The 23,604-nt window shown below is 34.9% G+C and overlaps 1 protein-coding gene across 1 annotated transcript; it reads right to left on the bottom strand.

Annotated features, from left to right (window-relative positions):
• Window positions 1-600: 600 nt before the first annotated feature.
• On the bottom strand, window positions 601-19,907 carry LOC129004702 (zinc finger protein Gfi-1b-like). Its single transcript, XM_054433268.1, has 7 exons — window positions 19,802-19,907; window positions 12,712-12,869; window positions 12,114-12,287; window positions 11,303-11,448; window positions 9,432-9,582; window positions 2,752-2,885; window positions 601-1,563 (listed from the first exon to the last, which is right to left on the bottom strand). Exons 2-7 carry the CDS (start codon window positions 12,860-12,862, stop codon window positions 1,408-1,410), a joined length of 912 nt encoding a protein of 303 aa, XP_054289243.1. The 5' UTR covers window positions 12,863-12,869; window positions 19,802-19,907; the 3' UTR covers window positions 601-1,407.
• Between the last annotated feature and the right edge of the window lie 3,697 nt (window positions 19,908-23,604).

Genomic DNA, 23,604 nt, shown 5'->3' with positions numbered 1-23,604 from the left:
TAACTCAATTTAGAACTAAATTGAAACGTAATAAACTCAATTTAGGAAAAATGAAATATTTTAAAGACATATGAAGCAATCTTCAAGAGAGAAAACTCACCCAAGTACAAAATAAAAATTCAAAAGTCAATTAGTGCACATTTATTTTGAGTAGTAATATTTATCACGAAACTTTTTTATTTATTTAAACTGACCCCAAGCTCTCCGACTAGTCTACAACTAGTTGTGATAGTTTGGACTAGACATTGATATACACCTAACTTAACAGTATGGCAACTATCTACAGTCGAGTTATTTTAAAATTGTAGGCAGTGAATGCTTAAAATTAGCCACAATCTAAACAAGTTCGACTTTAGGAAACTCATTGAGCTTTGGTCATAGGCCACACATGGACGGACTTTTAATCAATATTTTATAAGCGTTTACCAAGTAACTGCTCAAAAAAAATAAAGCTAGTATTGTTAGTCAACAATGGCATATTTAAAGCAAAATCTTAGAATCCTTTAAGGATTTGACTTAATACACGTTTAATATAAATAAGTAAATTTAACAACTTATCCAGACTTCAACTATTCAAAGGTAACTGACGAACTACACGGATATTACACTTCTTAACTATAAAATGGAATGCACACTAAATTCACGGTTTTTACATAACTGTTGTTTTTTTACAGGTAACAAATACACGTGTACAGGTTATAAGTGAATCTGTTAACAAATTTGTTTCACTATTTTAAGTAATCAGGATGTTGGATTAAAATTATATTTTTAAGTTCATTACAAGTATAGCGGTACTTTAAGACACTTTAATTTTCGTAGAGTTGAAATTCGTCCAATAAAGGTTTGGTAAACACTTAAGACACTGAATGACTCGTCAAAGTCAATTTCCAACGTATGAAACATCAAATGGAACTTTAAAAGTTCAAATTGGTTGTGATATTATGAAATAAGGAACAAAAATAACTAGTTTCGATATGATGACAATTCAGAAGGAAAGTAGTCTCTAATAAGTACTTTTCAAAGTCTTTGCACTCTCCTTTTCCATCTTCCACTGGATATACAGAAGAAAGAAAACAGCTCCTTATAAATACTTTTCAAAGCCGTTGTAATCTCCTTTTCCATTTTCTACTTGAGGTACAGAGGAAAGAAAATAGTTCCTATATGCTTTCAAAGTCCTTGCAATCTTTTACTTCCATCTTCCAGTAGAACGTACAAAATGTGGTAAAGAGTTCCACCCAGGTACTTTCCCTCCATCTTCTCTTAGGAGGTACAGAAGTATTGATGACGATACACAGGAAAGGAGTTTCTGAAAAATACTTTTCAGAGTCCCTCCGATCTCCTATCTTCCGACGGTTCAGAATAAGGGAAAATGGTTCCTTACAGGTACTTTTAAGAGTGAAATCTCTACTAGGAGGTGCAGAAGTACTGTTGTGCTCTGGCAGGTAAGTTGACAGGTTCTATCTTGACCTCCTGATGGACCGGTGACTGACTGCTGCTGGAGACTAGGGTCTGCTGGGGAGGATACCCAGGGTGTTGACTCTCCCGGTGTCTGCGAAGGTCCACCTAGGGATAACCAGAATGTTAGCTAGCTCTATTTAGTGCAAAACATATTGGCTGAAATGCTTGTTAAGATTATTTGGACCTTCTCCTAAATGTCATGAAAGGAGTTGTAAAATGTGCTTAAAGAAAAATTCATTGTGGCCAGAAACTGGTGAAAATTCGTATTAGATACGTTGAAAAAATCCGCATTCAGGAGAAGCTACAATTTAACTTTTAAATTCTGTTAAATTGTAGCTTTCCCCAAAGGTGATTAATGTTAAGAGCATCTTAAACGACTGTTTGCAGTTCAACAGCCAGTTTAGGCTCACAGATTGCTACAATAAGGGCACCCACCTATTTTTGAGTGCATCTTTCTTAAGAGTCCTTTCTAGAAATTCAGAAGAAGGTCCGAGTAATTTCCAAGTGCAATTAATCCAAATAAGTCGGCCATGGGTGTAGGCACATGATCGAGGCTGTAATCCTCTTAATCACGGTCGGTTGACCTGTCAGTTCTAGGTTGGTGTCGAACGCTTCCGCATCATATCGTGCATAGCCGAACTGTTCGCGGCAAATTGTTAGCTCTATCACCGTCGCTGTCAAAACGTATCGTTTGTAGGTTAAATTTAAATTTAATTTAACTGTCATAACCTAACCAAACTAACCAAACTTGCTGATAATGAAAAATCGAATTAAGGTTTACTAATAAAAAAATAGTTCTGTTCGTAAAATAAAATTACAAATGCCTAATATTTAATTTTATAATTTTTAAAATTATAAAATTAAACTATCATAACCTAACCAAACCAACCAAACTTGCTGATAATTAAAAAATCGAACGAAGGTTAATAATCGAAAAATAGTTTTGGTCATAAATTTCTAAATTATAACAAAAGATGCACAGTTAAGAAGTAATCGCATTCTAAGCGAAATCTTTGACAAAAAGTTAACGCCTCCGGTGGGATTCAGAATTCTCGATTCCCCACCCCTTCACTGGTGACCACTACCCTCAGGCCATAAATCAGAGGATTAACCCAAACAAAGCTCTGGGACGCTGTCCGTCTCCCGTCGGCCATCTCCCGAAGAAAAAGATTCCAAACCCTTACTGAACTTTGAAACATATACCGATCAGGAAGATACCTTAAATTGTCAGCACTTCAGCTGACACCATGATAAATCTATACGAGTTTCTGTTTGTTCTATGGTGATAGTTACCTTCCTCTGGAACGCCTTCTCGCATAGGCCACAGGAGAAGGGCTTGTATCCTGTGTGTTTGCGCATATGCGTGATGAGGTTGGAGGATTGACTGAAAGCCTTGCCACATACAACGCACTTGTGGGGCTTCTCGCCTGAAAAACAACAAATAAATAAGTTTCAAATTTATTTATTGCTTTAACAGAGTTTTCCCTGACAGAGAAAGTTCTTCACAGTTCAGGTGGATGTAGTGAAATCGCCATGGAATTTTAGGCACTTAATTTGGGAACTACAAAACGCAGCCTCTATACTGCCAACAGTACGTTACAATACGGAAGTCGACCTTGACCACTGATAAGAGATATGAGGGCTGCCTTCCAAGGTCATGTATGCGGGTGGTAATGATATATACGAGGTGAGTAGGGTAAATCCTAACAAACCTTTGGATACATTGATTTGCAATATATTTCACAATTATAGCAATTTAAAAGTATAGTGTGTTAGGTAAGCTTGTAAAGAGAAAATAGCTTTTGATATTAGATCCAAAGTCTCGAAGATACCTACCTTAAATTTTCAATGGTTGGGTACCTTTTAGTAATTAAATGTCAAATGTATTTAAGTCATTCTCATATTAAGTTTGTTGTTTGAAGAATTCAATTGAACTTACGAATAACATTACTCACGAATACGAGTACAGTAGAATCTTGATAAGAAGACCCTCAATAACAAGCCACCCTTGATAAAAAGTGTAATTTTAAAACCCCCTTGAATTTATTTTACCCCAATCACATTTTATTACAAACCTCAATAAGAATTCAACCTTGATAACAAGTCCAATTTAATAATCCCCATTAGAGTCTTGTTATCGAGGTTCTACAGTATTAGTTTTAGGAGCATAATTGTAATAATAATTAGCATAATTAGTTCTAGCATAATTGTAAATCATGAGTGCGATGTATGAACTGGAATTACCAATAATTGTATATCAATATTGGATTGTCATCTGCAGATAGTTTTAATTTCTTTCGAGAGCGTAGTTGAATTATTCTGTTACATTTTTCTACTGAGTGTAAACATTATATTATCTACCTTACATTTCTATATTAATATTATTAATCTAACACAAGCTGTGACACAGTTTTCGATCCATGGCTCGGATCAAAATCCGTTGTATAAAAAAGTTCCGTCGGAGATTAGTTTGCGTTTATTTTCAAACTAACAGAATCATCATCGTAAAAATAACTACACCTAAATGGGACTATAAGCTTCCCTATCTGTAGTGTAGTCTTAGTCTGAGAATTAAGGAGAACACATGAACGTAACGTTAAAACAACATAAGACAATACAAAAAATTCAGGATTTTTTCTTATCCTCCCGTAGGCTTAACAGAACTCAATTAACACAATTTTTCAGATCATGATTACGAAACTCTTACTGTACAGTATTATTTGTTTAAGGAAGACGATCTTGTTGGTTTGCAGCACGGTTAACCAATCAATAGTAATTAGTAATTATAACTTCTCACCGTCTGAACTAAGTTAATGCACCAATTACGTAATGTATATTCCTCCCTCTCCCAGCGGAGTGCATCAGATTTGTCGTGAGATGTCTCCTTTAGCGCGATCTCTTATGAATCATGCTTCGACCAATCACAACGACTCCTTTGAGACAGCAGGGTGGAGGGGGGTGATAGGTCTGCTAGAAAACGTATGACTAAGGTAATGAGGTTGTGTATGTACTGTTTGTCTATGGATAGACCTCTACGTACGTTCCATTCCCATATTAACATTTTTAGCCAATTTTAGAACACTCGTCGCAGCAAACCAGCATCCTAGCGAATTCAATTTTTCTGGTTTGATTTTCAATAAAATATTCCCTTAAAATTGTCAAATTTATTATATTTTTAAATAACATTAATTCTAATGAGTAGTTAGGTTTACTGCTTCAGGGAAGGTAGTAAAGTGGATAATTTTATTGAAATGTTATTAATTAAAATTTATGAATGAAAAAATCTGCCAAATTTGATCAAAATAAACTATATTGTTCCTGTAGTTTTACTCGAGCTGTCGTGCTACGGACACATACAATTATTATGTTATGCTTTTAATTTATATTTACTCAAAACTCTTCTAAAACAACTAAATTAGAGTTCTGTATAAGTTTTTTAATGGTAGATAATAGTGTTCCTATACAGAAAGCTGGATTATTAGGATTTGAATTAGTGAAGTTTCTGGGTTACACAAACGGGTTTTAAATATCTTAGACCCTGAAATGTAAAGAAAGAGGTGCAAAGGTCCAGGATTACAAAGGTCGTGTTAACACGAATTTAGTCAGAAAAAATAATAAAGGTTTCTCGTGTACCGGTAGAGAGTAATTCCATACTCCATAGTATATTTCCTCAGGTAATTTTAAGGATCGATTCCAGTCGGCAGCGTCGGAATGTGTATCCAGGTCTATCATTATAAGGTACTTTCATAAATTGTCATTGTTGGATAAATAAATAACTCACCCAAAGAAGGGGTTTTTACTCAACAAACTTCTGATGAAGAACACAGGTTGTTTTAACGTGGATCGCGTTGCTTTATAGAATTCATTGATAAAAAATCCATTTTACCTGGGTATAAAACGTTTTGAAAATACGAAAAAAATACCCTAAATCAACTACTGACCAAATTTACACACATACATATTGTAAATCTCGTTATTAAACTTATACAGTTGAAATTTGCCACAATATTAAATTAATCAACAAGAATTTTTGGTAATGAAGGTAAATGAGTTAAAAATTTAACATTCAAAATAAGAATAAATTAAAATTTTTTAATTTTATGAAAATTAAAAATTAATGGTGATTTATACAAAGTTGTCATCCTTTTGTGAATGTTTCTCATCCAGACACGATACTCTAGGAATAAAGAGTGCGAAAACGCCCTGTTTTTGAAACACCAACATTCTGCTTGTAAAATTATTTTTTGATAGAAACATTTTTTAAAACGTTCACGAAAAAATTGCGTATTAGGTAATTTCTAGAAAAGCTCTTAAATTGTCACCTCATGATCCGCAACAGACAAACACCAACGTTCTTAACAAATTATTTTTATCGATTACTCATCAATCTTTACAACAAGAGGTTTAATTCATATCCGTCAACCAAAACCCAATCCAATCTAGGTAAGAGACTAGAAGCTTGGCTCGGTTACGGAGGTGAGCAAAGCAAACAAGTGATGGACAGTGGCGCGATCACTTGACACGACGGCAATTATTGTAATTATCACTTAGTTAATCGAACCCCCCCCCCCATCACCCACTCCCTTTGCACACCCTTAACTCCGCTCACGAGTAATGTTTATTTTTTTATTTTTTTACATTTAAGATAGCTGTTCACACCTCAACTAATTATGGATAAAGGGCGAAACGAAAGTAGTACAATGATCTGGGCAGCTTTGTTACTGATTAAGATATCCCGTACCTTTAGCCAGTATATTTTATTAACGTTTGAATAATCAAGGACATCTGGGTGAAGTTTCAAACCATCATAAAGCTGTCTGACCTTTCTCATGATCGAACCAGTTAGGCGAACACTACAACCACTTAGACACTTAGCTTAGAGGGTTTATTAAAACTGCATATCACCCAGGGTTTTTAGAGGTACATTTTCACCACACTATTGTGGGGAAAATGTACCTCTAAAATAGGCTATCCTGAAGACACCTCTTAAATAATTACAAAAAAATTGAAATAAAAAATTGGAAAGTCGAAAGAAACAGTAAAAGATTGGTTGAAAACAAAGATTATCAAAATAACAAAGGCCTAGTGGTTATGCAGGAGAATTCAGAATAAAAAAATCAACTTCCTAAAAGGGATCAAAGCGAAGAGGGCTAGGACGATGGAGGAGCAGAGGAATTCAATAGAAAGAAATTAACTTCCTGAAAGAGAAAGAAGCGAAAAGGGGGGCAAAAAGCAACACACGCCGTCAAAACAACATAATCACAGCTGTGGAAGGTGCAGGAAGCCAGTAATGAAAGACGCGTGCCTAGTGGCAGGTGTACACAGTGAGCCGACAAACTGCCGACCCATTTCACTCTTACCTGCGTTCTCAAAGAGCCGTAAAAACGCTCCAATCTCCATAATCCGCACCGGTTTAACGGCCAATACGGTTTGTTATGTTTATGAGCTACACCTGCGCTGGTAAATTGTTTGTAAGACTGTTTATCGAACAAGTTGAATGTGTGACATTCAATAACTGGTTGCGGTTGTAGTAATTAAGGATTTTATATGTAAAATATTTTATAAATCATATATGAATAAATATAGATTTTTTACAAGCGATTTACATGGGATTTGTAAGATAACAAATGCCCTATTTGGAATAACAATAAATAATTAAGGGATAAGTAAGTAAATTGTGTACATCCAAACAAAAAACTATTGAAAATCGATTCAACTGCAACCTCAAGATCACAAAATAAGACTTTTTTAGTTTTTGATAATTAAAACGAGTCGCTCGTCAGCTAGACAACTCATTAAACGATAACATGTCCATTAACAGTTTAAAAAGCTCTATCGAATTGTCATTAAAATATGTTTTCGTCCCTGGTGTTTAGATGAAAGTTTTCTCCAATACTATTGTCAATATAAAATTAACTTCACTGCTTTATCGTATATGTTTACCCCGGTTTGCGTGTTCATTCAGCGATGTTTAGATTGTGCTGTTCCCTTATCACTTGTCCTGATCCCTGATAAATGATTTTGATAACTTCGTGTTAACCTCTGCTCAATCACGGTTTTTCTCACGGGGTCGGCAAAAATAGATTTCTATTTGTAACTTATTGTTGTAGCATTAGCACCAAAATGGACAGTGATGACAGTAATATGCTTGTCGACTTATTGCACTTTGTAGTGAGGGTAAATGGTCACAACCAAACAGAATAGTGTCCTTATTCTCTTATTCAAACTCCAATATTTAGCACATTTATAGAAAATGTTATGTGTAATTCTTATGAGATGAATTACTGATCAATACAACCTAACCTTACTTGTGTTTATTTGAGCAAAGTATAAAATTATGTGAAGTTTTTTCTAATCTAATTTCAATTACCGGTAAGTCAAAATATTTAAAATGTGTGAAAATATTTTGTACGTGTATATAAATGATATAGTATTTTAAATCTTGAATAAATAATATTTGTAAATTAGGTATACATATGTAAAATCTTATTAAATACAATAATTTCTAGTTTGATATTATTGTATGCTGAAACGATAACGCTCTATTAACTATATAACGAGTCAAATGGCAAAAAATGGTTTATATTTTACATGCTTGAAAGTTTTACCTAAAGTACTTCAAAGAGAAAATAAAATTAACTTCACTTATAAAGAAAAGATAATTCGCCTTCGAGTACATCAAATAGAAAATAAAATTAGGAAACGCTATATTACATAAAACATTACTCGTGCATGCACATACGGCCTTCAGAAAAGTGTGTCAATGCAATCAATGAAGCTAAATATTGAAATCGAGAAATGGAAGCTCTGAAAGGTTCTAATCAAATGAACAACGTTGTAATCAACCGCTCAAATATGCAAGCTCCGAGGAGGGGAATTAGGAAGACGCCTGGAGGTTGTGAATAATAAAGGACGATTTGTTTTAATTATTCCAAGACAGGTGGACGGTCTCATGCGAGTCGTAACATGGGGTTATTGGTAAACGTCCGTCTCCCCGTAACATGTCATTAGTAGTCCCTACCTAGGGAAATCTCTACGTCCCGCGGTGATCGAAATCGATCCGATTATTTGTAATTGGTATCGGGGTTTAACTTTGATAATGTGACCTAATGGGCATACTACCCAGACTGACCATAGTAAATACCAAACAATCTGTGCAGTTGAGAAACAAATTTTGGTTGCGAAAGAAAACTGTAAACTAAGAAATAAAAATCTTTGTCATTTGAAACGGTATTTGAATTTGGACGACCGTTGGTATCGTTCTCTCAATTACCCGACCTTATAGAGACAATGATAGACATTTAATGGAGTTGGTTCATAATATTGTTTCATGTGAAAGCCAACATTATTTAGGCTAATGCTGGGCTGTAGCTATATTCCTGTGTCCAACCAGAGTAGAGAGGGGCCGAGAATTTTAAGATACTAAGGGCTAATCCTATCAGTAAGTATTTCAACTACACTACGTTTCGGGAGTTTCCTTACGTGGTGTAGTCAAAACACTTACCAACAGGAAAAGCCATTATTAACTTTAAATTAACATTCACAATAAAGAGTCTCAAAAACACAGGTCTAAAAGTTGCTGTAAATTAGACTCTGTAAAAAAGTTGGTGTAAATAGCACACTGCGTATCGTACAAATATGATCATGCAATGAACTCTCGATGAAGACCACCTGACGAAATCGGACATGATTTATTCAATTGTCGTCTGACCATCCAAACCTCGGGAAACGCCCTGGTTCACGTTATATTATTCACGCCGGCCGCCTTTGACCAAGCTTATACTTTAAGCCTTAGGCAATTCCCGTTGCTTATTAATCCTAGCTTGGTCTACAATTTGCGATAATTTTTTTAACTTGTTAGGAAAGAACACGCAGTTCTTCTATAATTTATTGTACTTTATTGGAAACACGTGAAAGTTTGTCTTGACGAATACTTTGTTTTCTAACTATTATTCAATATGCATTTCCCTCACCTGTGTGTATGTAGGTGTGTTTCTTCATGTCGGACTTCTGGTGGAACCTCTTCCCACAGAACTGACAAGGGTAGGGCCGCGTATCCGAGTGTATCAGCAGATGTGTTGTCAACGTTGACGATCTCTTGAACTTTTTTCCACACTGTTTGCACTAGAAAAAAATACAAATTACGTTAATTATACGTTAAGATTATCGATATTTCAATTCAAATCCTTGTATTTTACACACTTCTTTGCCCTCCAGTACGCGGCAATCTTTTATCAAAAGTTTTTTATGTTTATGGGTGTAGTTGGTGTAGTGAGTCGGTGGCTCAGTCGGTAGCGTTGCGGACTTTGGGCCCAAGGCAGCGATGTCGTGGGTTCGGATCCTGGTCACTGCCGATAACATTTTATCAGTACAGTTCACCTTTGTACTGTACCGGCTCACTCCTTGCTTTGCTGTAAACGATCCACGCACGGGCGCTTAGTCTATGTGGACGGGCAAATGCAAGGTTAAAAGAGGCCGCCAACCTCTTTTTTTTTTTAAAGTAAGGTATTTTTTATGGTCGGTAATTAAAGTCTAGTTTATCATTAAAGTTGTTCTAGTGATTAGAGCAGTAAAGTTAAGTCCACTAGATTTTACTAGGGACTAGTTTCACATCCAGCTAATTACGAAATTATTGAACTACATGAAAATATCTTGGTCTGATTATACGCATCCCTGTATGCTACTGATCGAAAAGATATACAAACAAAAACTATAGGTCACACATGTGGTTTTTTTCTATTTATAGAAATCCTTTCCCACTAAAAGCTATACAAGACTATTTTCCACCCTAATGTCAACACCGAGATACAATATATCAAATTACATAGTACGACCCTCTACTCTTTACAAAACCTTAACTGAATCATTTCAACCCAATTATCTCTCCGCGAAGGACGATGAAATCCATTCAAATCAATGACAACTGTCGTCAGCGAGCCTTACAAATATCCCCGGATCGATATAATTCCCTGTAGGTTGTATAAGTGCGGGGTGGAGCTCATAATCAACTTGTCTCGCCATTCAGCATTTCAATCGGTGGTGATTCGAAGGAGGATTTCACCGAAGCGTCAAAGCATGAAGGTTCCGCTCTGAAGCGGGGTTGCCACCACAGCGGGTGTTTCCAAAACAAACCGACCCATCTGGGGTTAAGTGGTGAAGAATGCATAAAAAATTATATATAAGTTAGATCTTCCAGAATATCACTGAATATAACATTAAATAATTTAACTTCTGACTTATCCACGAAAAATTGAATGGAGCATAAAGTATGAACGCTTTCCCAATTAATTGTAATATTACAAAATTAAAAGATTTCACTGGCATTGAAACAAATAAAAAAATAGCGGTTGAATATGCATTGACACCTTTTAAAAATATGTTCATATGCGAGCAATTGATTTTAAATTAATTGAGCCTACTTCTATAAATATTCTTCATGGAATTAAAATCGAAATCGAGGCTTGAATGCGAGTATGCCTTTGAATAGTGAAGTTTCATTCCTTCAATAGGCTGTATTTACTAGATAACTCATACTTTAAATATCCATTGAATGTAAAGGTAGTAATATTTATAGACATGTGGGAATCTCGCTAGGATGACTATACTTTAACATGTTGTTATTCAACCCAAACGGTTTAAAAAGCTCCATACTTGGGGGTTCTTCGTTCAGTTTCCTAGTTGTATTCCAAGGAAACTACAAACATTACTAAAAGTCATGCAAACCTAGAGTAGGGAGGCTGTAATATCGAAGTAAATAATACAACCTATTGTATTGTTAACTTCTATGGACTGTAATTGCAACATCTAACCCGTTACTCCTACCACCATGATTTGTTATTCGTACCTGAAATGTCCTCTCGGCCGGAGATACTGTGGAGGTCGCAGGTTGCTGAGGCTGGGGTGTCTCCTCTTTTTCACACTGGGTCGCCGGTGACCATATCTCCAGGGGTCGGCGGGGCTTGATACACAGGTTGAGGGGCATATCCTCATCTGCAGACAAGCAGGAGTCGGTTACAGAATTGAATTTAGTATGGTCCATATAGTAAAATTTTAATAAAAAGGCAGCATCTGAGGGTCGTACTTAAACAAACTTTAAACAAATTTTAAACAGTTTTAGTTTAAATGACTAATAGTTAACGTTATAAAATTTTTTACGTTATGTGGAATGCAAATATAGTATTTTACACCCCCAATCAATTCAACGTAAGAATATAAATTTGTTTATTGGTCAAGGAGGTAATTTAAGGAAAACTGGGGTTCGGTTAAAACAACGAAATCGAATCCATATGTTTTTGCTCTTAAACAATTTTAAGCGACAAACTGTCTACAGATTTTATGGAAGATACGGAAGTTGCATACAATTACTTTAATGTAACTGTTAAATACAATAATTGAGTCTTAAACTAATTTAGTACTAAATGGGCTATACATTATTTTTTTAACAAAACGAAAGAACTGTGTGAGTTGCATTCAACTCTGATTCCCAGTCTCAACCTAAGGGCACCTATTCAAAGTAGGTACAACACATTATGCAGTCCAACTAGTGACGTGGTAGAATACTAGTCTGGATTCTATTAGGGTTGTATGTTGAGTCATACTACATCGTATGATGGCTTGTTTTTTGTACACATATGTTATATTGCTCTTTCACTGACCTGTCTTCGCTTTCTCGGGCGTGTACCCTGTGTCGGAGCCCGCCCTGTCGGGGCTGAGGTCCTCTGGAAGGGTCGACGCCCATGGAGGTAGGTACAGCCTGGAGGGTGACGCGAAAATGGATGGCCAGAAGTACGGTAATGGTAGTGTAGGGGCTAGGTAAGGCACTGGTACATCTACAGGACAGAATATGATGCAAATTTAAAATAAAGTGGAGTTCATGCTAAGGAACTAAAACAGAGAACTGCAGTAATGCTATAGTGAAATCACTTAGCACTTATGCTTATTTGAAGGGAACAGATAGAAAAATTTCTAAAAATCCTTCTAAAGCTTTGTTAACCCTTTAAGCACACATTCAAACACTCAAAAAATTAAGAAGTAAATTAGTCATGTTATTAACTGTGTTAGTTAAATAGGGAACAAACGCTGTTAATTTGGACTGGCAGTACTTGTTGCTTAATCCTTTAACCCGTTTGTGTGCCTGCTCTATAAATCCTTGAAAAATTCCACAGACACACACAATAAAAAAACACACTCACACACACACATAAAATTATGCTAAAGGATTGGACTTAGAAGGAAGTAGAAAGTTCTCCTCACCAGAGCGCTGTCCCCAAGGCAGGACTAGAGGGGTGGCAGGCGCCGAGTGTGGTGGGGAGGGGGTAATAGTCATCCCTGGTGAAGTAGAGGTGGGGGAAGCTCTCTGAATGACGGACTCACTCTCTGGGTCGCCCGTCACTGGTGGGGGCATCGCCGTCCTGCAACAAGCAAACGAGTCTTATAGCACCGAAGTCTCTTTGCACCTAAAGTATTCTAACAGCAAAATGTCGTAAAACTTAAGCAATGCACAACAAGCTGTTAACGTGCAGGGATACTAAGTCCACACCCTCATAAAAAGCACAACAATGGCACATTACGGTATACGAAAAGTCACATAGCACGAGTTTTATTACAGTATCATAACAACTCAAAATTGCGTAAGACTCCACAGGTGGTGAAATCTGTGCTGATATGTCAGTGAAGGGAGTGTGATTTTCGTATTCGAGTAAGACTGCATCTAATGTACGCACATAGTGGCGTCCCCATCTTAAATAATTGATAATTGATAAGTATTAAGAATATATTGTGGCACCAAAAATATATACATGAAATGTATTAAATAAATCAATAAAAATGCCTTTATTTCTGAGCGTCTCCCAGTACAGTTTTTGAAACAAGTTTGAAACGACAACAGAGAAGATGTTAGTGAGAATACATTTTTAGATAATGATATTTATCAAAGTTGAAGAGAAAAGTGTTGATGTTGTTAAAATGTGTTTATTCTTCGTCACAGTAAACACCCAAAACTATTTAATAAAATATTCGTTTGAAGAAATATGAGTTATAAGTTAGTATATGAGTTAGCATGAGTACTTACGAGTAGTATTAGTAACTTAGAGTTATGACCATGAATTTGAATTGTAATACATTGTTTGGTCAAATTGAGCCAGAAGTATCTAAAAAGGGGAAATGCACTAAGACAACACATAAGATTAACACATGAGATTAACAGTATGGAAAACATATGTCAATGGGGAGAACCAGTTGAAAAGAGTCAAATAGAGAACAGAATAAAAAAACTAACAGAAAAGAAAGTTGTTTTTAAACACTTACAGCCCTTACAGTCAATAACTAACATTTTACAGTCAATAAATGCAAAAAACCCTGTAAATTAGTCGGATTATTATTAAACAAATTGACATGTTGACGCAAATGAATTAAAATAACAAACAAAACACATAAATGATTTGATTTGAAAAAATGTATTATAAATACTCGTATATATATTTTTAAAGCCAAAGATAAATTAAAGTATTGATGAGTAAATTTGCAACGTATTAAAGCTGAAAATGAAGAGCTATTACCTGCGCCAGCAAAACATCTCTACCGACTGACTAGGGACTATTGAAGAGTCAATAGATACAGACTTTGTACACGAATCTCATTGTGATTAAAATCAGACAAAAAACCACCCAGCTTTCCATCATCTGCTTTTCACCTGTGTATTGTTCGGGAGTTTTATAGAGAACAGCTCAGTTGGAGTAAAGCAATTGAAGAGATCATCACCGTTAAAAACCCGTTAAACTGGAGTGATAAATAAGCTTTAATATATTTCAAAAAGAGTTTTAGAGAAGGATCTGAACTTTTTGGTTTTCTAGACATGTTTACTGACTGAGTGCCGAGGCTAGCCACAGAGTATATTGTTCTCATCTCAAATAGCCGCAACCCACACAAATGAACCTCTGCTCCATCATGTGCCATCAATGATTGCACACTTACATACCATACAGATGTTCACAAATCAAATCAACTCTCATCAAATCAGAGGCAGCTGTCATGTACTAGGCAGTGATTCGCTGTCAGTGATTGTCCACACAGCTGTGTTCACACACAATGACATTCCTACAAATCGACTATGTATCGAATCGTCTCAAAGGTAATTGCAAAATGTCTCCAACTTTTCAGCCGGTTTGCACTCAGTTGTGTGAACGTATGGCAAATAAATTGCGTAATTGTTTTGTTTATGCAACTCACCAGGTAAGTTGTTGAACAAGTTTCTCTTAATCAACAATTTATTTTTTTTTCAATAAGGGTTTTTGTATGTGTGAATTAAAAAAATATATAGTTTTCGTCATACTGCAGCAAAAAAAGTAGCAAAAAAGCAAGTAAAAAGTAAAACTAAAGTAGCATTAAGTAAACTAAAGTAGCATTTTAGACCTACTCCCTTTAGAGTAAAAAGCGTTTTGGCCCATAGGGAGTAAAAATCAGCTCTTTTCAACTCAGTTATACATTTCGATTGAAAACAAATTATTGCTTTCGATTGAAAACAATATCGTCTATTGTAGTTAATTATTGCCTTATTGTAAATACTACGAAAAAATATTTAATATTGATGGTATAATTTACAAAATCGAAATAGACGATTGAATACTTACTAAAAAGCTGCTTGTTTATATTGGCAAATTAAATTGAAAACAAGCTAGAAGTGGCTTTGAGAGGTTAAATTTAAATGAAAACCATTTTCTTTTTGTAACATAATTTTGTTAATTTAATGGTGTATTAAGAGAAAAAGTGTCTTTTCAACCATCGCTCATTTACCAAGAGCCACTTTGGGCCCTAACGATGAAATAAACTATTTTAAGGGAAATCAGGAGTGAGAATCTAACCTCATCAACGGTTGATGATAAAAGTGGATCACACCCAACGCACAGATCTACATTGTAGGCCAATATCTACTGGGAAATTAAATACGGCTTGGGAGTGAAATGAGCTGTTTTGTATGTTTGAATTTAGGCATTTTAAATTATAATTTTACCAAACTATCAGCTTTACAGGTAAGTACCTCGACTCTCAAGTAAACAAAGCGGTGACCTTAACACATATCTTCGTATCCTACATAGGAATTAACCACAGTCAAGAATAACGGATGAAATATCCAAAATGCATTAAACATGTACCATTCAATTTAATTACTCACACAAATATAGGCAGTATGTATTGCAGGGAATTACAACGATTTCGGACGAGAATAAATCTCTAAGTTAAACCAGAACCTTGGCCTTGGTTTAGACTTTCGACAGTTTCGATTCAATTCAAATTCTATTATCAATTACTCAGAGGCCCTCTAGGGTAACATAGGCCTAGTTGTGCGTATGTCGGCCTTAGAAACATCATTCGCGCCTAAATCTGCTCTGGTTCCATCAGAAAAATACAAACATTCAATTTGTTAAGTCGTAACTCAAACATCTTTATATATTTGACGGTTGCAAACTCCATAATGACGTCAATATAAATTTCACATAAAACTAACCAAAACACCATGTTCTTAGCGACAAAAAAAATAAAATAAAAAAAACAAAGATCATTATTATTATATTAATCACTACAGCGGTATCTTAAAAAAAGTCTTCGACACTGCGATAAATGAAGAGTGCTAACTCCTTTACCAAAAATGTGTCCAAATTGGTATCCGTATATCAACAAGTTCCATAATTGCGCAAAGATCAAATCGCTCTTTTGTTAATTAATTGAAATGTACACCAAAGTAATAGGAAAGCGCCATCAAAAGGCGTAATCTTTTGCTAGTTCTGCTGCTGGGTAGGCAAAATGTCAGTAAAAAGTCAAGCATACTGACATCCATACTTCCATATAAACGTTTGTTCAAACCAAAGCATGACAATGCAAAATTATTTATACATAATGTTCTGTTTTCAAATTATTTGCATAGTTTTACAAAATAATTTCTTATTCATAGAAAAAAGAAAAATACTGTATTCCATATTTCCATATATAGATTTTTTGAAAAACTACAAAACTGGGAACCTAGGTTAGCAAGAGCTCTTTCTTGCCATGCAGAATTTACGCCGGTTGCAGCTATAAGATATTCTGGTTATACTATAATACTAATGAGGATTCCCATAAGAAAGGACACTAAATAATTGTTTGAATAATTACTCTACATGGGCTCATCAATGGACACGACGTCCATTTTGTTTCTGAGGAGTTACGAAGCTTCACAAGTTGAATCTGTGCTCAACCAGTGTTGCCACACCTCGGCACAGATTACCTGACACGTGTTCCTGTAAGGTTTCCCAGCCTGCTGACAACATGAAATTACTTCTTTACCCGGGAATCGCAGCTTGTTTAAAAACTTTAAGTTTAAATTATTACAGTTATATGAAAATATAACTTGTAAAGTGTATATTATATTACATGTAGAATCAGACTACGCTGTCGTATCAGGTTGCGTATTATTAGTGGACTACGAATGTTGCATGGATGCAGTGATAGATTAGTGCTTAGTAAGATCAGCTGTGGTTCATTAGCACAACAATGGAGGTCAGCTGGGTCCATTTTCAAACCATGAAAAGTTCTGACTTTTCCCAGGAAAAATAATAACATTGTATTTAATTTAAAATAAAAAACGTCACCAATATTTAATGAATTTTATGTTTTATTAAATACTTTTTTAACACTGCGTACACTATCAGAAAAGAAAATATATGAAAAATAAACGTTTTCCGATTATTTTTTTTTTTTAACAGGTTGGCAACATCATTTTTACATTAGGGATTGGTAGGGATTGTGACGAACATCCGAACCATGTAAGTGTCAATGTGAAAAATATTTAATCTTTCAATGATACATCACAGACACTGAATCTCTCATTATATAACGTTTCTGAGATCACAGTAGTAAATTTGAGTATGATGGCCATAGGCAATATTCAAAACAAGCGCCAATTTTTACAAATTATTAATACAAAACGTTTTTATTTATTTATTTAAAAGTCACAGATAAAAAACAAATATGTATGTTTATTTTTAAAGCCAACATACACTGACGGTCAAAAATGTATACATTAATTTCAACGAACAGTGTTCTTGGCCTTTGGGGATATCAAAACGAATTAGTAAATTGGTCCCGGGTTTAAGTAATGCTACAAGACCCACCGTAATAGCTTAATCCTCATATTGAAAATCGGATTATCGTCTAAAGCTATTTAATTTTTTAAAGTTACAAACCAAAAGCACATAAAATGTAACTTATAATGCTAATTGAGGTGTTAAGCCTTACAAAACAAATCACATAAGTTGTTGGGAAATTGTTCTAAATTCAGACTTTCTAATAACTTTAATATTGGCGGTTTTAGCGAGTTTTTCAGTGCTATTTTAGCAAAATCTATAATTAAATAATCATAAATAATAGAAACGTTCAAGATCCAAAAATCGATTTTTAGGACATATACGTAAATGAAATATAGGACGACAGTAGCTCAATAAGCTTTGATATTTTGTTATTAGTTGTAAGATTTATGTAAAATTATTTACTACATTTGTATCAACAGTTTAGTTTAGTTTTTTATTACATTGTCAGGTAATAAAACACAATTTGATCAATTAATTAATAATATAGTAATATGACAATAAATACTTATAGTTTGTTATTCATAGTTAGTTATTTATAGTTTGTTATTTATAGTTGTTATTTATCTTTTTATGTCTTGTTTTGAAGTTTTGTTTTCCAGTTTTTTTTCACTACTTTTGTACTGACCTGTGATTTCTTTTTTTGCTTCTGATGTAAGATTATTGTATTTACATGTCAAAATGGTGCATCCGTTAATAAATAAATAAATAAATAAAGATTTCTGATTTCAAAACTCTAATAAATTTAGTATTGAACACAAGATGTGCACTTTTGTAAAATTAGTGATGGAATTCTTAAAAAACAAATTATATAGGGTAACTTAAAATTTTATTTCCACTCACTTCTGATAGTCAGGTCTAAACAAAGGTAGGCACTAAGCACACTGTAATTAAGTTGATAGTGAATTGGCGGCTTGATGGCAAATACAGTAGTACGGTTTTCATTTAACACACAGACATACTTTAATTTATGTTTGCAACATGCCAACTGCCAACGTATTGCACAAACACCGTGTGGATGGTAAAAATTACAAAATATTCACACGTTGTATTGAAGTGTTGCAATGAACAGAATAATCTAAGCGTTGTTAAAACAATTGGTAGCAATATAAATGGCGATCGCCGTTGAAATGAATAAATAAATAAATATTTGAATTGACTAAATTATGAATCCAACCCCATAACGTCTTTAACAATGTTAACTGAATTATTAAGTAGAAAGCTGTATACAATGCACAAATTTACTTCTGTAAAATATACTACTAATATGAAGTTGATTGTTGTAACAAAGTCATGATTTTCAGCAGTAGTATAAACATAAATTCGAATAGTATCGTAAACCATAATGTACAATACATTTTTAGTAGTTTTGGAGTATCATTTTTAAAAACTGTTAAATAACATGTAAAAATCTTGATGGGTTAGGTTGCTATCTGATTAAAACGCAGCAATTAAAACTGTGAACATATGGCTGCAACACTTACTGCTTCAGTGACATAAATTGCATCATGGAAAACAACCAATCCCATCTATTTGTCTCCTATACTACAAGGAATTTTGGAACCAAATTAATTATATTAATTGTTTTTAATGATCATTGGAGAAAAAAGTACAGCCTACAGACGAACGTTGATTTTTGTAAAAAAAATACTGACTAACATTTCTCAGCTAAAGGATGAAAATGCTCTCCGTGCGATTACCTTTTATCATATAGGCCCTACTTATTCAAATGATCATTGCAACATATAATATGCTACACTCTGTTAATCTCTGTACAAATATCTCCCTTTTTTGCGATTTGCTGTCATACAACTATCCAACTTTAGGGTGCACCGTCTGTTCTTTGCTTTGTACATTTACTTGAGTTATTTAATCTGCAAGTTAACGTAGCCTATCGTTGTTTAATTAGCTAAGACAGTCCCATTGCATGTTTGGCTAATGAATTGTTTGATAAAAAAATTGTAAATCAGTTTGTTTGGACCGTTGGTAGCAAAATAAATAAATATGTTATTACTCCGAATTAATAATGTTTTTGGCAACCTCATCGACTCTTGGCTCCATTGACCAATAACAAGTTAAAGCCAGTATTTCATAAAAATAAAATAAAGGTTTACTTGGCCTTTTACATAGGCTAGGCCTATTTAAAAATAAATATTTTTTTAACATTTGTTCCAACCATAAGCTAAGTTTTTATGTAAATATAAAGTAAAAAGTCTTGACCTTACCTTAAAGCTAGTAACTACGGAAAGGCACTCATACCAGTAGAGACCTCGAGAGAAATCCAAACACACAAGATTGCGGACACAAACCACAGAACCTCACGGGTCCGCGGCGCGGCAGCGACTGACTCCGCCCCGCAGATTGAGGCTCAGATTCGGCCAGCTCGCTGTGATTGGCCGAGAGCACGCATTGTTGCCACGCAACCGTCAGCGCTCAGCCAATAGGAGGCCGCCGCGGCAACAATCACTAGCCAGCTGTGTCCCGCGACGCGCTCAATGGGCAATATGGCTGTAGACCACTTGGAACCGCTCTTCGCACATCGCTAGCTAGAAGTTGGGAAAACTACATGGGTACTATATTTGCACGACTTCTACTATACAAGTTGTATGTAACAATACACTATTCAAGTTTGTAGGTTATTATACATCGATGGTTATGCCTTGGTTGGTTCTAATCCGACCAACAGTAGGTTATATAATCAATCATAACATTTCGCCCCCCCCCCCCAAAAAAAAAAAAACAAAAACAAAAAAAAAACAAACATAGTAATAGGGAAAGGTCCAAACCAAAGAGAAAACTATGTTTAGTTGTATGTGTGACAATTGAACGTAAACAATGTTAGACTATTATTTGGAAAACTGGTGTGCAACAAACCACATTATAGTGTAATCCGAATGTAGTTAAGGTCTGCATATTTCGGCTAGGTTCTAGTTCTAATACAGAATGCGAAATCACAGTATTTACCTAATTTTTGTAAATAGAGTATAATTGAAATATTACATACTAATTGAAAATATCAATCAATTGTTGATGCTACATTACTATAGCAAACTCGTTAATTTTATTTTTATTTTCCAACGGATTTACACAAATTTTACAGTTTGATTGAGTTGTAAAATGCTCATTATGACTAGATAATCCATAATAATAACAATGAAAGGAATGTCAAAATGTAACAATAATAAGAGTAAAGTATACATGTGAAAAACTTGGACAAAGAACGGAGTGAGTAACGATAAGCAAATACATAGTTAAATGAATAACGAAGATATGTATACAATAAATGGCACATGGACTAACCTAGAAAACAATAAATAATATAAATAACAATAAAATAACAATAAACAGGATAAATATTTTAGTGAGAACAATAAACAATGCAAATAACAATGAAATAACAATGAACAATGTAAATAACAATGAAATAACAATAAACAGATACATAAATATTTTTGTGAGAACAATAAATAATATTAAAAACAATGATAAATATTTGAAGTGAATAACCATGGAGACAAGTAAGAACAAAGAGGAAACGGTACATGCAATGAACGTATAATACAGAGCTGAGAGCGATGAGAAATAAATAATGAGTTAAGAGGATACCTGAGAGATTTGTAGTTTAACATTTTTGTTTAATGCTGGAAAAAAAAATATTTAACCATAATCTTGCGTTTGAAAGATGAAGTTGATTCATTGAATAAGTCAATGTGCGATGCAGCCTCGCTTCCAATCCGCTATGATGGTTTTGGATCTGGTTCCTCTGGATGTGACAAAGTCAACGCTGCTCAGTAAGTTGTTAATTTGTTAATCATATTGTCTTTGTTTTTGCTTTTTGTAAGGGAATGATCTGAAAAAACCGTTATTTAACGTTAACATTTTATTTGATGGCATCATAAATCGATATCTCAATTACAAATGGCATCTGGGTCCAAATTCGGCTCCGCTTTTGGCTATAACAAGCAAACTTTAAGTTCTTCAAGTTCCTTAATTTACTAACGAATCATTTCAATCCGTGAAACTCTTGGTAGAAAGACCAACCAGTAACGGAAGCGTAGAAGTTCCAAAACGGCGCAACACCGGGGACCCGTGAACCCTGTTGTAAGCGATGTAGGGCTACAATAGAGTAATTAATCAGGGCCTGCAAGGTAAACTGTGTTCTCAGGTGTGTTGGTCCTCCAATCCCACACAGTAGAGGTTGATGAGACCGCCCGACACTCAGGTGCTGGGGGACCGAGGGGTCGGAGACCTTTGTTTAGGACCTAGAGTTGATGAGTAGTTGGAAAGATACTTCTGAGACTGAAGGCCTCTAAAGTCCTAAGACCTAAGGAGTAGGCCTACTTAATGAGCGTACTGTGAGTGTTTAATCTATGGTACTTGATAGCTCATGGGATATGTTAGAACGCCCTTGAAAGAGAGCAAGAGGTGCATATATATGAACGAAATAAAAATATCATTAACTAAGTTATTCCAGTGCCGAAAGATGATACAGCAGGTAGTTGAAACACAATAAAAATGAATGTAGACTTATTGAATTGATTCAGAATATACTGTGCTTGTGCTGATATCTATTTATTTCTGTCGTTTACGTAGACTTGAAGCCATACTGAAATAAAAACTTACTGAAACTATAGAATCTTTTATGCGATCTTTTATCTTGTTAGGAATGAAAATCTAGAGAATACAGTTTTGACAGTACACTCTGTACGCTTCTCATCGAACTACTTTATATTCTATTAGAGTAAAAGATTTCCTACAGCTTCATTTAGATTGCACTTCTACTCTAGTATCGACCCCATTACGAACAATGACACAAAATTTCACACTACTAAATAAACACAAGCCACTCACATAGGTACCAAATTCATTTTCAAAACGCAGGCGGGGAAAATGGCGGGTAAACGGTAGAGATCACCCGACCGCGGCATGGCGGGAAGGACGAGTTGATGGGGAACATCTTGCAACTCATTCTGCGTAACGGCTTGTGCGGGGTAATCTGTAGCTGTAGCATGTAGCCGCGCCATCTGCCGCACGCGTGCTGACTGCGGGCGTGTGCGGCAGCGCGCGTAGGCGTTGGGACGTAGTTCCGCCTCCGTCTGGGGTGCTCTTTAGGAGGGAAATGTGATGTATTGGATATAAAACCTTTTGTTGGACCAACCACGGAAATTAACAATTATTGGCATCAGCAAAATATGTCGGCAGCTCAATTACACAACATTCCTTGTTCTAAAACACGGGAATGAAGTTGATTCTACTCTCCATAGTTAAACATGAATGGTAATTCGAATACACCCTGCATTGATGATTAGGTCTTCCTTTTTTTCTAGACAAAAAAATGGAAACTTAAAATTAAGGATTGGTGGCAAATAAATATTCAAAAACTACTGTATTGATATTTTCCTGACTATGTTATATTTAGAATTTTATTCTGTCTTATTGTATCAACGTAAAATATGACAAATATTTATTTTAAATATGAGAGACACTTTGATGCAATAGTTTCGCTAAAATGTCAAAGACCAAGTATATATATATATACGATGTATACATTTGCAGTTCATTTAATATCGCATACAAGGGATACGAAGTAACGAATCCAACACTTTGTTTATGTTCAAAAAGTCTAAAAATGGCCATCCCCAGTAATGTGACAGTACAGTACTAGAAACAAGTGTGCTATTTGTGTCCCCGATGTATCCATAAATTGGTTTATACTGTCCCAAAATACAGTGCAAGCATTTGACTGATTTGTCTTGTACAACATATTTATTTTATGGTTAGCCAATATGTACTCTTCAAACCTCAATGATAGGTTTTCAATCCCATTGTTTCTTCGAATATGCAAACATATGTCATTTGTCATTGGGATGTCGATTAATCCATCTACAGATTGTCAAGCTAGATAGTAACTGATGCTTTAAAGTAAAAATGACAAAACGTTCACACCAATATGTGAACGAAGCATTGCTCACATCCAAGTAAATCTTTCCACAAGCTCTGTTAGTGAGTTACAGCTAGTGTTATCATT

The sequence above is a fragment of the Macrosteles quadrilineatus genome, unplaced genomic scaffold, assembly GCF_028750875.1.
Source record: "Macrosteles quadrilineatus isolate MER2022 unplaced genomic scaffold, UCM_ALF_1.0 Scaffold_10__1_contigs__length_6754688, whole genome shotgun sequence".
Lineage (NCBI taxonomy): Eukaryota > Metazoa > Arthropoda > Insecta > Hemiptera > Cicadellidae > Macrosteles > Macrosteles quadrilineatus.
This window is presented reverse-complemented; position numbering and strand designations above follow the sequence as displayed.

Bases quoted from the DNA above. Each gene is read 5' to 3' on its own strand.
- LOC129004702 (XM_054433268.1), bottom strand. From the start codon at position 12,862: ATGCCCCCACCAGTGACGGGCGACCCAGAGAGTGAGTCCGTCATTCAG. The intron at 12,288-12,711 runs GTGAGGAGAACT...TCTGTCCTGTAG, and splicing joins GCCTTGGGGACAGCGCTCTG to ATGTACCAGTGCCTTACCTA. The intron at 9,583-11,302 runs GTACGAATAACA...ATTTTTTTCTAG, and splicing joins CGGCCGAGAGGACATTTCAG to TGCAAACAGTGTGGAAAAAA.